Raw genomic sequence first — 15,598 nt, 5'->3', positions numbered from 1 at the left:
GTTATTATCAGATATCTGTGAATATTGGGCCGATCTTTGGTGCCAGTCTACTAGATTATGTTATTTTATGTTTGTCTGTGTACATGCACTATGTCATGAGTCAGCAGACCCCCCCCACACAGAATTCTGTGAATAGATTTATTAAATACAGAAAAAAGTGGAGTCACGGTTGAAATGAGTTTTGTGTTCTTCTGGGAACGTGCAGAGCAGCTGATGAGGTCGTGAGTTTCGTGGTTTGGTTTTGGCATCGCACTCATGCACTTCTGACCTCACCGGCGTACTTAGAAACCCTTTAGCATCATTTCCCTGAAAACGGCTCCTTCATCTTCATAAGTTAAATGACTCAGTTGCCTGAAGCTAATATCATTCAAGCTGCATCATTTACAGAGATGGTTTTCTCTTTCCGCTAGCCGATCAGACACAAGAGCTGCTGCTCGACGTCTATTCCAACTCGCAGCATCTTTCATTTTGAATTTGAAAGACTTTTCCAGACAGTTTTATCAAGGGTACTTTCCTCTTGCCTACACTTGGTGACTTGCATATTCATTACTTACTTGTTTTTCTTCCCTTCAGCAACAACACAACATACTTCAGAATTAACTTAGTTTGAGAACAATCACAATACTTTGACTTTCCCATTCAACACACATGCTCGGAGAACCCTTCTGGCAAAGTATACCACGGTTGAAGAACATGAAACCTTTGGACATGTGCCACCAAGGTTTGGCAATGTTCGTTGTGTCTACACAGAAAACTATGAAGCTGCGATTGTCTTGATCAGCTGTCTGTGGCTCACATTTACTCTATATGTGTGGTACATGTATGTAAACATGACCCAAATCCTATTTTCATGATACAAGTCTGTTTTCTCACATCTTGCGCCTTGAGTTGTCAGTCCTTCCAACACACAGATGGCCTACACTTTACACTGTGCCTGAACTCATCGTGTGTGGACACACCGAAGCAGCTGCTCAGACTGCGTCCCCTCCACAGACTGCGTCTCCTGCACAGACGAGGTGTAGGGATCGCAGTGTGTAGTCTGTCAGTTGGTCCATCTGTTGGTGACAACACATTTGGCAGAAAGGAATCTCTCGACGACGACTGCCACAAATCCTTGGCACAGACATTCCCTAACTACAGGAAGTTGGCTGTGACGACTTCGGGGATTATTCCTCCAGTGCAACAAACACGTTTTTTTAATATGAGATAATGGTCCCGTAGAATGCTACCAATGGTGAAGCTTAACATCACGTGGTACCAGCGATCATGTTACCACGCTGAAGTAAAGCTGATGTGATTCAGGTCTGAGGAAAACCCTTGATATAAACATTACATCTACGTCTCCAAACATCAGAGTTGATCTCAGTACCTTCTGCTTGTCTGCAGGAAAGACCACAGATGCCCACTGTGGCTAGTTTGAGAGAGAAGCTGGTATTTCCAAGGTTATTCTCTATACTTAGCTCCTTCACCTTGTCTTCAATTATGAGGAGGTTTAAGTCATTCTGGTCCTCAGCTATTTCTTCATATGTGGCGTTGTTGACATGGGTCTTGATTTTCAGTTATGGTCTTAAAATGGTCCTAAATTTGACTTTAACAGAAACCCAGATTTTTACTCTTTAAGCTCTTCTAGCCGTCATGTTTCTGATACACATTCTAATTCTGTGTCTATGCATCCATCCTTTGTCCGAGGCCTCGTTGTTCCGTGTTTGTAACGCTCCACTAGACCTCGCCGTCCCATCTCCGGCACAGGAGTTTGTTTTCTTAAAGACTCCCAAGTCCACTGCTGAAATTAGTGTCCCGGTGCCTTGTCTCATATGAAGCCTAATCAATACGGTGCCGTGTTAGATTGGAAACTTGAGGCTGTGTCTACAAGAATCTATTGATTTCCTTCTTTTTCCCCTGTTCCCTCCTCGTTTTCTGCCGAAGCTCTTCCGCTCAGGCCAGGATCAAAAGATTTTACCCTTCACCAAGGTTTGAGGTGTTCGGTTCCAGACTGAGCCCGGCTGCTTTGTTCTCAGAGAAGGACGCGGCCTGTTGGGGATTTGTGTTTTCATTGACCTTGTCTCATCTCGGTACAGTTGATTTTGTTATGGGAACTATATCCAGAGATTCTAAGAGATTTATGGGGATATTTGAGTTAAATATAGATGGAATGAAGTTGTTGGTGGTTTGGGAGAAAAGGCTGAATGCCTTGTGTTTCTAATTCACTGGTTGCTGTCAGCTTGCATTGCAAAGTGTACTATTATGCAGCAGGGACTAAACTTAGATCGGACTTAAGGTCCTTTAGGTTGTAAGAACATATACTTTATGTTTCACAGACTGTATAACACTTTTATTTTGCCTTGTCCAAACCAAGCATTTAAAAAAATCCTCCTTCCGCGTGCAGCAACATGTCAGCTGGCCTCCTAATTCACCCCACTGTTTCAAATTGACTCATCCAGCTGTGGGACCATGACAGAATAATTCTAACAGCAGCCATATCATCAGGTTGCCAGTCGTAATCGCAGGCTGGCACACCATGGGCCGAGCAAATCATTTAGTTAAAGGTGACCACATTTGAGTCCCTCTGAGGGGTTTGTGATTGGATGTGAAGTGTGGGGGGTGGTGATTCATCATAGTTAATAAATACAGTTGACAGCTCAAATCAGCGGGAGGGAGCATGTGCCAGGTCTGCCTCCTGCCGCTGCTTTCTACGGCATGCAAATGTGGACAATTAACTTTTTACATACACAGTTGCAGGCACCTACACAGGGAAGGGTTGATTGTAGAAATACATACAGTTAGAACAAAGACAATAACTCTTCTAATCAAGTAAAACATTTGATTCAAATTATTAATTGTGACCAAAATATTTGATGGAGTAAAAACAGATTAGATGGACAATAACAAGGGGAAACAGTGTAGATTTTCCGTGCTGGAAGAGTAGTCGTCGTACATTAACAACTTCATCTTTGTAACTGTGGATATTTGTTAACAATTAGTATCGCACGTAACGTGATTACATCATCAAAAGCATTTACCTTGATGAGGCGAAAGACAGAAACCTTGAATTTCTGCTGCCAAAACAACTAATCCTCTTACTATTGTGGTTTTTATTTTACATCAAATTAAACAGGAACGTGCAAACAACAATCTCCCCGGAAGAGTGTAGATTCTACGATGTGTTATAATCGCAGCGCAGTCGTGTGTTTCGCTCAGCTGGCCGTGCAGGCTGACCAGTGGCAGGTGTGTCCAAGTCACGGCCTTGTGTTAAGCTGCTGCTCTAAGCCCTCAGCTGCACTCAGTTAACTCGCAGGATTAACTCGTCTATAGGCTCCAAACGTCAGGGCTTTCCGTGGTGCTGTTGTGTCTTAATAGAATTTCATACCTTGAGCTATACAGTTTCATTCTTTTATAGAGGTGGATTAGCAGAGATATGCTTCTTCCGCTGCTGCAAATAGCTGAAATGTCTTAATTCCATGAGCTTTTTACTGTCAGACACCAACAGAGACGATGTTAGCGTTGTATTCTTTGTAGACCACAGACGAATTTTGAAATGCAGATTGACTAGTAGATCAAATTTATGCATTTGGTTCAAAATCTGTGCAGCCATGTGATGCCACGGTTGTTAAAGTAATGGAGTGCAGTTTTTATTTTTGTCACCACATCTGGTTGTTCCTGTCGTATTGCAAAGCACCGCTTTAGTTTAGTTGCAGTCTTGATTTCCCGAAGCCATAAAAAGCGGACTCCACACTTTCATGACTGTTGCACACATGAAATAAATAAATAAATAAATGTGTTATCGTGATGCTGTTTTATATACTTGCTTCAATGGGTCCAAGTTTATTCTGTTCGCTGGTGCAAACGACTTCCATCCAAATTGTCGAATATGTGGTGATGTTACATGTGTCAGTAGCACATTCCAGTTTCCATTGAAGACGGTTGCTGATGCTTGTGAAAATTATTTGGATGGTGATCATCATGCAAAGCATTTCAGTGATGTGGCTTCACATGGTTATTTAGAAATCACTTTTCCAGTTCATTGCGATTTTCAAACAACTTTTTTTGCTTTCTTGTAGAACAGCAGGATAAATTTGGTTCTCTGGCTTAGCTCTTTTTGAAGGTCCCCACTGGTCGATATGAATTTACACTGTGTCCCCCGTGACCGTGTTTGTCAACAGCCACAGTGCGTCTGATTAAAGCCGCGTCTCTAACTAACGAACGCCTCTCTTTGGAGAATAATAGCTTTACCCCTGTTCTCTCTTTCTTCTCCCTTTGTGCTTTCCTTTTGATCACAGAACAGCAGCATCCCTGAAAAGCAAACACAGCTTTAAACAGACACACACACACACACACACACACACACACACACACACACACACACACACACACACACACGCACATGTGCAAGAATGCATGCGCCCGCTGGCACCCGAAAACACACAAACAGTATCCAGCTGAGTTCTTGTGCCGTGCCAGTCTTGCTCTCAGAGATGTTAAATGAGGGCATTGATACATAAATTTGCATTTGTTTCATCAACAACTGTCCTCCTAACTAAAAATCTATAACTGCGTGCCCCCAATTTGCCAGGCAGCTTCAGATGCTTCTATTCTGGGCTCGTTTCATGAGAGTCTCGCACAGCGTTTGATCGATTTTGGTTGTGTGTGTACACACTCTCTTCACACACAAGTGGGCTCTATCGTGATCTTTCACCACGCTAGATGTTCCGTTGGTCGAAGAGTAATCTATGAAAATGCAGCACAAATTGTTCTTTTGTTGCAACAGTGGTTTTTATTTTCACTTAAAGCAGAGGCAGCTCTAGCCCAAGTGTTATATAAGAGTTTATAAGAACAATGGGAAGGTTGTGGAGCTTGTGCAGAACCTGTCAGCTGGTTTAGCGCATGCTTTGGACCAGTTGGTGCTTTCTTGATTGACATTGACACTAAAAGAGCATTGGGCTTTTACTGACAATGTCTGCTGCAGATAAGAACTATACTCCCTCAGCGATGTTACACACAACGATTCCTCTTTCCCTCTTCTCTTAGCATACTTGGCTCATCTTACAATTCTTCAGGCATCATTAGAAACCTTGCTCCTGTGTACCTCCTGTGCCTTTACCTCTGCCTTACCTGGAAAACACCCGGAATGTGACTTTTGCCCGTTAGCTGAATGATGTGAATGCTGTCTTTTCCGGTTCCTTGACCTTTCCCCTTTTGACCTGAGTACCATTTGGAGTCTTGACCTCCCTGTGACCTCTGTGCACCCTGATGACCCCTGATGGCTGTTGGTTGGTGGTCCTGAATGAAGCGCATCTCTTGCAGAGGGTGGGGAACCTTGGAGCAGCTCCGCAACCTCGGCTCCAGGCAGGGGGGGCGCCCAGGGCAGACAGCCCGTTCTGGGCCGCGGGAGCCCCTCCTCCACGGACCTTCAGGACCCCAGTAGAAACAGGAGAGCTCATCCCAATTGGGCCATACTGGGTAACGACATAGAGCTGTGTTTGTCTGTGTGTGTTTCATCTTGCATGATTGTTTTCTTAAGATAAAGTTCGACTCAGAACCACACAATGTGAATAAAGATGGACGATGTGATGTTTACCCAAAAGTGAAGGCGTCTTAATTACCCCCTGGTGGCTGTATAGGTCATAAACCCTGCCTCCTCCATGTAAATGAATGGAACATGGACCAAACAAAAAAATGTAAGTAGGCTATACTTAAAACAAATTTTAGGTATTTCTTATCAGCATTTTGTCTGATAATTGGTAATTGGCAAAAAGTAATTGGTCGACAGCGTGGAACCTCGGACTCTGGCTCCAAAATGATGTCATCTGTGTACGATTGCTGTGTTGGTATCTGGGATATTTCGGCTGGATAGTGGAAGGAAGGAGAGACCTGTCGTCCATCTTTATTTACAATCTATGGTCAGAACAGAACACGTTCCATTTCTGTAGGTTTCTTCAGAATTGAAAGTCACCCGCAGTTGATTTTCTTTATGTTTCAGGGTAGCAACGAACGAACAGGCCCTTTTACTTTTATGCAGTTGTTCACTCTGTACAAATGTGATCGTATAGCTGTCATCTATATGCTGATGTACGTCATCAGATTTGTAGGTGCCGCTGTGTTTCTGAGCGGAAACACAACCGTACTGTGTCTGTGCTCTTTTTCCTAATCTCTTGCTCTCTGACCAATTAATGATGCAAAGATAGCTGGAATAGAAATATGGGTTTCTTCCTCTCATTCCCATAAACCATCATTTGTGGTTTGTTTTCCTGGAGCTGGTTAAGATTCATCTCCACTGATGGAGCGGACCACGTCTGAACCAAAACGAAACAAAACGATTACAGTATATGTGACAGAATTTAAAATGAAGCAGCAATAACAAGTGAATCCATTGCATCTACTCCAAATATGTTTGTGGTTGAGATATGAGACTCGCTTTGTTGAGATCTATTGAACTGGTCACTCCTATTTTCCCCTCCTTGGGATCAGGTTAAGACGGGGTTATAGATTTTGAGTCCACTGGGACAATCTGAGAGAGGTGTCAGTCTTTGTCTGCTTACTCCGCTTTGTCATAGAGGGTTGACATGTCCTTCAGAGTTCCTACAGCAGATGTGCTCACCGGTGAATAAACCCTGGAGAAGAGACGGAGGGATGGAGTGCGGTGAGAGACGGAGAGAAGTGTGTGTGTGGGGGGGGTGGGGTTGAGAGAGTGGAAAAAGTAGAGGATATGTCATATTTTGATATCCCCACTGTGCCATTTTGTCTTGAATTTCCATTTTAGAGGGCAGTCAATGTCCGTGTCTGCGAGTTTTATGGCCAAAAACAGCTCATTGCAGGCTGTGATGGTGCAAAGGAAATATTTCATTTGGCATCGAAACCTGCTGAAAAGTCTTTGTCAATAAATCAGATCGTTATTTTGCAGTTAATTTCGTAATTTACATTTTGTTACACAAACACATTCCCCCCCCGAGTGCACACAGAGACCCAGGCATGTGTCGTGTGGAAAGATCATGAGCTTCTCTCAATAACTAACGCTTGTATAAAAACACCATCACATATGTGTGGGTGCAATGTGTTTGCAGGCACAACTGGCTAGAGAAGCAAACTGAGAAATGCACATTCACCAGCAAACACACACACGCAGGTTTTCCGCTGCGAGTGGTGCTGAAGGGGGGATTACATCAATAGGATTGTGAGGTTGAATCATACCGAATTGTGGGTTCTGAATCAAACCTGTGGGGGAGCACACGGCGTCCTTCTTGATTTCATTAGGAGCGTTTCCATCCACCTGTTAAATGCAGATTTTCAATCTGGGAAGGAAACGCTCGAATGAAAATAAGGATTAAAAAGTGTAAAGGTTTTAACATTTGGCAAGAACGTCGCTCAGCAGCGCTCATACCTGACTGAACTGTCCCTTAAACTCTGCACCAATTCTGTCATAAAACTATTTATGTAAAGCTCAATATGTTGCTGTGACAAAATGACAAATTTGAGGCTTCATACTGGCAGCTCACAAACCAGTGGGTGACGTCACGGCCTACTGCCGCTTGATTTAAAGACAAAGAAAAACTAATAACTGCAGCTGCCTGTCTTCCAAACTGTTTTGAAATCACCCTCCATTTACAAACGGCACATCATGAATAGTTTATGTTTTTTCCAGAGCCTTCATGTTTGTGTTACCTAACTCAGAAACCAGGGTTCATGACTAAAACCAGCTGCGTACATCAATGATAATCAACGATTATGATCCAACAGGATGTTTCATACAAGTCAGACTTTTTTAATATCATAAATTTGAACCACTGGTTTGGATCATCGCTCAATAGTGTCCCTTATCTCAGTTAGGACGCCCTGACACACAATTCAGAAAAGATGGTTTAATGGTGCAACCCCTCGAGAGAATGATAAGTGTTAAACTGCACCACCAGGAAATTATTTCTTTCCTTTCCACAATATCTGCGATGTGGAGAACGGCTTCATGTCAGTTGAAAAAGAAGATGCCCGCCGGAGAAGCGGCTTCGCTCTGAGCTTTTTGTTTCCCAGGCAGGTTGAAATGTTTTCTTAAGCCGAGAACTGTGCAGCTCTTCAGTGAAAGGGTGGGAAGCAGTGTTTTTTTCTTTGAGGAAGCGTTTCATATGAGGTGGTTGAGTTCTGCAGTTTCCAGGCAGCTGACAGTTGGAGACAGTAGCCGAGAGTCGAAGTGGAAAAAGGCAGAGGAACAAAACATGGTTGTATTTTTCAGAGAAGCTACAAATAACATGAAGTATTTGATAGTGCATACACAGGGTACGCGTTTTCATGATGTCTGCTCTTTAAATAAGAAATGGGAAATACCGTAACTAAGTACAAGTATGTGTTCCAAGTACTGATACCGTACCTGAATATGTTTACATTTTTAGAGATTTCTGTTTTTCCTAGGTAAATATTGTAATAGTAACCTAGTAACAAGTATGATTTTTAAGTACTGGTATCTCACATGAATATAGATTGTACATTTTTAACTTTTGAATTTTGACTCCAGCTCACCCCACGACCCTCAAGAGGATAAGTGGTACAGATATTGGATGAATTGCTGGAATGTTTAGATTAGACATTTAATTATTTTTACTTGTCTACTCTGCTCTTGGGCATTAAGTTCATTGAGACCCTAAATTGCCCGTAGGTTTCAATATGAGTGTGGATGGTTTGTAGAATATCCACTGGGAGTGGCTCCAGTCAACCCTAATCTCCAGTTTTTATTTAGAACCATACACAATAAACCCTTTTTACTGATCTTAAAACATAAGAAGTCTGTTGAAGTCAACACAACAGGTCAAGTCAACCTCTGGCGACAGTTGGAAACGGCGGAGCTGAAACCTGCTCCAGATTATTCTCTCTTTACCACCCAGAACATAATGTCATCATCTCGCTGCCTCGTCAGCTCAGCACATTTGCCTTTCGGATGAGCTGTTATCATTTAAATGACGAAGACGGAAATCTCTTCCTGAACCAAATGAGTCATGACTGTGTGAAAGAGAGAGAGCTTATTTCAAATCAGCGTTCCTTACTCAGAAGATTAGGAGGGGCCACGCCCAGAGCTTTTCATACTTTCACTCCATTCTTGCAGCCTCAATGTAAAACACTGATGATTAATTAGAAACGGAGCTGTAAGGTAAATATATTATTTAGCTCTGTTTGAATAGGCACTTTTATTACTGCACTGCCTGAGACAAATATTACTAATCTGCATAAAATAAGCGTGGAGTACGGGGAGGAGGGAGAAATGAGAGATGTCCTGATTAAAAAGGTGAAGCCGTCACACACACAGGAAGATTAGATATTTCAGAGTGTTTTACAGCCACTCTAGGACAGTGACCGTCATTCAAACAGTGACAGTTACTGTGGAATATTCATTTTCCTGGTGTGAAGCAGGCGGCGCCGCGACAGAGTCATAATACACAAACCTGGACTGTGTTGATGTGGTTTATAATTCATGAGGGAGACATGTGTGTTTCCACTGAGGAGACACAATAAGTGTAGATCAAGACTAAAGGAGACTGAGGGATGTTAGGATTCAGGCTTTATTGATAATAATAAAAAACATATGGCACATGTGTAAATATACTTATAATTCAAGACGTTGGAAACTTAAACAAATCCAGAAAATGCCAGAGGCAAATTCATATAACAAGGCAGGGTCAATAACATGACATTACAATTTTTGTATTAACCCATGACTTGCTTCCGCTCGTCCGCCTGCTCGCTCCCCCCCCCTGTCGTATTTGCTCGAGCGGAGCAGCACAGGTCATTGAGCGTGGCGTGAGCCCCGAAGGAAACAGCAACAGTCGACTAACCAGGCGGGAGCGAGATACCGACCCCACAGGTTACCGGCACTGAGCCGGAAAACGCCTCACAAAACATCACACCGACTGTTTGCACATCTGCATTCTCACTCGTGTGTGTGTTTCATACACTTGCACGCTAAAAGGAACACCAATGACAGGGAGAGCATTTCAGGAGAGCTTGAAATAGAATCGTGGAGTGTTATGAGAATCAGAGCTGGCACGGCCGTGCAACCTTAAGGGGATGGTGAGCGATGTGTGTGTGTGCGTGTGTGTGCCGGCGTCGCTATTATTCATAGTGAGATGGACATGGTGTGAGTGGTTTTAAGGTCAAAGAAGACCGTTAAAGGTGAATCTGATCGACCCAGGGTCAAATCACTTCAGGCTGTCTGACAGAACAAGTTGCTGAGTGAAATGAAGTTTTCAGGAACCTGAATTGTGTCTTTTTACGCTTGTTTTATCCTGCTGATTTGTTGGAGATGAAGACGGAGCCGAACAGAGACACAAGACGGGAGAGAAGAGTTAGAGACAGATGTCTGCTGTCCCCGCTGTGTCTCTCCTTGTCTGTGTCCATCATGCCAGCGCTCTGCTGTGGTTGCTCACAACTTGTACTTCATCCATTATTCACAGCTTCACATTGACTGAGAGCGGCAGACTTATCGCTGCCCAGCCAGAGAGATGGAGAGGTGAGGGGGACCAGAGAGAGGGGCGCACAGACAAACACACTAACATACTGTGTGTGTGTGTGTGTGTGTGTGTGTGTGTGTGTGTGTGTGTGTGTGTGTGTGTGTGTGTGTGTGTGTGTGTGTGTGTGTGTGTGTGTGTGTGCGTGTGCGTGTGTCGTGTATAGTGTGTGTGTGTATAGTGTGTGTGTGTGTAGAGTACACAGAGTTGGCCTCGTTGTGCATCCTGCAGAGAGCCAGGTGTCCTGATGTGTGATTCACAATAATCTGCTGCTTTTCCTGTGGAGCATACCCATTTAAAATCACACACACACACACTCATTGCTCCTTTCTGTGAACTGAAAAATGAGCAGGGGCATTTCCTTCCCACTGCTCCCAGTATGCAGTGATAGTGGAAAGCCTGCGGGGGCTCAGCCTCTGGCGTCAGACTCCGGCGGGCAGTTTGACGCGGCACATTACGCCCCTGAGGACAAGCGTGGGGATGTGGCAAAAATGTGAGAGCTTCTGCAGAGAAGTGTTGACATTTTAACTAATTTTGAGTTTTAAGTGCTCATATATATTATATCTATAGTGCACCGAATACACCGTTAAAGCTGTGAAAGACCTGCCAAAGACGAACCTGACTCATTATAATAAAATATTACCTCAATTCATAGGAAGCCTGCAGGGATGAAAGTTATTTCACTAAAACGTAGCCTTTAAATAATGATATAATGAGCAGTAAAGAAGATAATCGAGCTTGTCTTCACTTTCACCTAAATCACATTATTAAAAAAAGCCTCTCCTCTTCTTGGAAGAACATTAAGTCTATTAATTTCTGTAGCTAATAGTCATGTACCTGGAATAACTGTGTAGGTTCAGATATGACTTCGGTCATTAAGATAATGTTTGTAATTTAGGTTTGGACCATACATCACTAGACATTCTTTCATTTTAACATAGGAGTGTTTGTTTTATTGTAAAATCTGTGAAATACAATAACACATTGAGAGCAAACCTCCGCCAAGGCCCAACAGCAGGCTGGTAATCTTAGTGTATCTGCAAACCTGCATAGAATTAGAATGTAGTATGACAATTGGACAAATCCAGAGTTTCTAGTCAAGTAATATGTCACAGTCTGAAGACCCTACTGTGTTTACTCTGGTACAGAGTCTGTGAAAGGGTTAGAATATGTTTAGATACTTTTAAGAACCGAGGTAGTTGCAGATTTAAATTCCATCCGGTTTCCGTCAAAACAACAGTGAATTGTGTGTATCACCTACAAACACACACTCTGGGTTTGTTAGTCTCGCTTTGTTTCAGCCTCCCTGTGAAAACAACAGAAGGTTGCAGAACTTAAAAAAAGCTCATGAGAGTTTAAAAAAAAAGGCAAAAAATAAAACCATGAAATCACTCTGCAAGTGTTTTAAACTTATGGAGAGGAACACATGAGGACAGCAGGACTCCTGTGCCAGATCGCCGTGAGGCAGAGGGAGCTCGGTGGAAAACGCAGGAGATAATGATATAAATATTGGACATTAGGGTGTTGTCCTTTAGCTGCACAACACTTTAATTATGCTGTATTTGCTGTTTGGATTCGTTTTCTGGTCCGGATTGGAACTCCAGACACGTGAAAGTTATAACACAAGAAGCTTTCTTTGGCTCCATGCGATGTGTGTGTGGTTCTGGGATACAAATCAAATCCAGGTTTGTTTTTATGGTGTCAGATTTAAGTTGTTGAGACTCGTACCAGTTGTTGATTTGCGTTGGTCAAAATCCCAGGTCGGGTTTGTAATTTATGGCTTTTATGTAACGGTGAGGTTTCACAACTGAGATTTCAACAGAACCACAGTATATCAACAAATGTCAAACCAGGTTATAGGAGACGTTTCCCTCACTGCTCAGAGATGGGGAAGGACCTTCAATAAGGACACTGTGTATTATCTGGAAAAGTGAGTATGCACCTTCTCAGCTTCTATCTGCTTGTGCTTGAGGGACAAGATGTTTAGTGGAAAGAGAAAAACACAAAAAATGTTGGCCAGTCACATCTACCTATAGCTACATGGCAGGCAAACGCTGATTTGTGTTGTTGCGTGTCTTTGCTGCAGCTGTGTTAATGATTTAATGAGTCCCTCTGTGTGTGTGTGTGTGTGTGTGCAAGCTGAGTGTGTGCACACATGAACTCGCTGGTCTCTGCCAGTGACTCCTTTTGGAATTGCCCACAGTGTATTTCACAGGAAATACAAGTTGTAAAGCTTTAGAGAGTTAAAGTCAGAGTTGGATTTGCTGTGCAGCTTTGTGTGTGGTGTGGGAGAGAGCAAGTGTGTGTGTGTGTATATATGTGTGTGTGTGTTATAGAAAGAAGGAGACAGACAGAGCCAGTGAGCGTAGGCTGTGTGCTTAAACTTGCGAGATTTACATGCAAAGCGCTGGTGCTCCTGCATCTTAACTTGGGGAAGTGAAGGTTGAAATGTACTCAGTGCAAATGCGCTTACGACTGGCGAGGAAACCAATTTCATTTACGAGTGGGAACTCAAAGTAATGTATTCCCACACTCAACCACACTCCATCTTAACGTGTTTGACTTGTTTTCCTGACTAGAGATTTACACCCCGGAATAACCAGGCTCCGATGTGATGAGTTAATTCGTCCGCAGCTTATTTGGCTGATGCACTTTGAGACCGAATTAGATCTCCGTGCCGCACACTTGAATTTATCAGTGAGGTCACTCTGTGATGGCTCGGCTGTTAATAATGTTGTTTGTTTTTTACTGCGTCCATTCAGGTAAACCACTTCAGCGTGTGTCAGAGGTTCCCAGCATGTGAAGCACTCTTCTCCTCAGGGTTAGTGGAGATAAAAGGAAGGTGAAGTGTTTAAATGCGGCTGCAGTGGTTTAAATGAATGTGGGCGTTTATATTTATGCATCGGTTCATTTGTTTAAAAAGAGCGAGTTTGATCCTGATGGAGTTTGAGGTCACTGATGCAATTTTGCTTTGTCTCCACATGCGAACTCTAATGAGATCTTTTAACTTGAAATGTGAATTGTGCATGGAGATATGACCTTAAAAAGAAGGGCATCTGATGCCTAAAAGAGCAAAGCTGGGGAATCTTTGTTGTCTAATCTCCTCAATCAGCCTTTACATTATTATATTCAATAGATTAATAACTAAAGTTTTGACAAATTCAAGTCGTCTGATGCTTATTATTGCAAATTATGAAAGAAGAGGCTTCAAATCCATATATATGTGGGAATCTGAGTTCATATTTAAGTGTGTGTTTCAAATTATAGTGTTGTTAAATGATTTATTTTGCTCACCTTTAATTGCATGTTTTATTTAGTTTGTGCAGCCTCGTCTGATGCTGTAGAATTATAAGTTTACATGAATGCAAAACTCATTGATGCTGCCTGGATTGTGTGTGGTTAGAAGGAACTGACCACTTCCCCCCTCATATGAAGTGGTGTCAGACTTTAGGAGCCCACTGTATATATCTATTTTATCAGTTAATTTGAGAGGGTACTCCAAGTATCTCTTTTATTTTGTGCTACGATTTACTCCAAGTCTTAAACATCTGTAATTAGAAACCCGTCGAAGCTGAATCCAAACATCTCTCCTCACTGTATCTTTTAGGGCTTAGCCTTGATTTGGAAACCAGGATGCAGAGAACAGATGTGAGTCGGTCCAGCCTCACTGTGACTGCATCTAATCTCATTGTCCACATTGGAGATCATGTAGCAGCTCAGGTTGCAGCCAGACATAGGTGGAGTTAATTGCAGTAAGCCAGCGTGAAGTCTCACATGAGCAATTAATTTGTGTGCCCTCACTCTGGTTGAGCATCGTGGGACTTCGCCCTTCAGCTCCCAGAGATTATTTTTCCCCGTTAAGACCGTTTCTCTGTCCATCCAAGTGACAGATTGTTCATATGGAACCCAGCATCCCGACCATACGCTGAAAAACCCACCATTTATGATTAATGAAAAGTGATATCCAGGAAAGTAAATAGCAGCTGCGAGTTGAAGGGATTGAATTTAGCTTTGCCTGACATGAGGAGTGGGAGGTGTTAGAATTATGGTCTTTGATTTTGTTGCCAAAACAAAAACATAGGAAACTGCACCTTTGTGTCCACAGCACTGTAAAAAGACATATTCTCTATCTCAGATTTAAACTGCTGTATTAGTGACTTTCTCAACAGATTAATAACGACTTTATTGTCTCGTTTGTTCAGTATGATTTAAATGTATAATATAAAAGTTGTAATGTCATTATTTAGCTGCATACCATACCAAGTACAAAGCAAGAATGTGAATTCCATCACGATGCCTCTGGTCATGTACATGAACGCAAGGCTAAATAGCAAGTTTACGTCTAAGAGAGATCGTACTGTGGCTTCCTGGTTCAGTTTAGTTTATGGAGCATTTAGCTCAACTGAACTTTTGTTTGTCTTTTCCCCTTTCACTCTATTGTCTTTTAACCCCCGTCTCCACATCAATATATGAGGCAGATAAGTAAACAAGACAGTTATTAGGCAATAATCGTGTGATGTCTGCAGGAGTCGGCTTATTTTCAAGATAAAACTCCTGAAAAATATCTGGAATAATATATATGCTAATATACAATAAGTAAACCTCAGTATTTATTGGTGATTCTACATTTGCAAACGCTTAAACCCACGCACAAATACCATTTTATCCCAACGCTGCAGCAAAATAAGAGTCATGGTGGAGGAAGAAGGTTTAAAGGAAATGGTAGAAGAAGATGGAGGGACAAATAGAAACAATTAGAGAGAAATAAAGAACACTCCCATGAAGTTGAGCAGCGTCCATCAAGAGCCCAGCATTAAAACATTATAACAATTTCAATCTTCCCATACGGGACACGGGAGTAACAAGCGCTACTCGTTAATGTTTACTTGCTTATTTTGTCGGCTTGAATAGAAATTTTCCTGAATCACTTGTCGGAGCAATTTAAATTACATTTTCATTTGCTCCTGGCTTTCACTAGTTAATGAAACTAACTTGGGTCTTGTATTGAACTGGGAACAAAACTCTGTGTGCATTTATTTTCCCCTCGTCCAACTTAGTAAAGATTAGTTAATAGAAACATACATTTATTTGTCGTTGTTTCTTACACTTAACCTTAT

The 15,598-nt window shown here is 42.3% G+C and overlaps 1 protein-coding gene across 1 annotated transcript in view; it reads left to right on the top strand.

The window, feature by feature from the left end:
- gfra1a (gdnf family receptor alpha 1a) overlaps window positions 1–15,598 on the top strand; it is a 76,987-nt gene that overhangs the window by 9,116 nt on the left and 52,273 nt on the right. The window contains exon 4 of the mRNA XM_035172666.2: window positions 5,302–5,457. Coding sequence (XP_035028557.2) covers window positions 5,302–5,457 — 156 coding nt within the window. The remainder of the gene's footprint in view (window positions 1–5,301; window positions 5,458–15,598) is intronic.

The sequence above is a fragment of the Hippoglossus stenolepis genome, chromosome 12 (genome assembly GCF_022539355.2).
Source record: "Hippoglossus stenolepis isolate QCI-W04-F060 chromosome 12, HSTE1.2, whole genome shotgun sequence".
Lineage (NCBI taxonomy): Eukaryota > Metazoa > Chordata > Actinopteri > Pleuronectiformes > Pleuronectidae > Hippoglossus > Hippoglossus stenolepis.
This window is presented reverse-complemented; position numbering and strand designations above follow the sequence as displayed.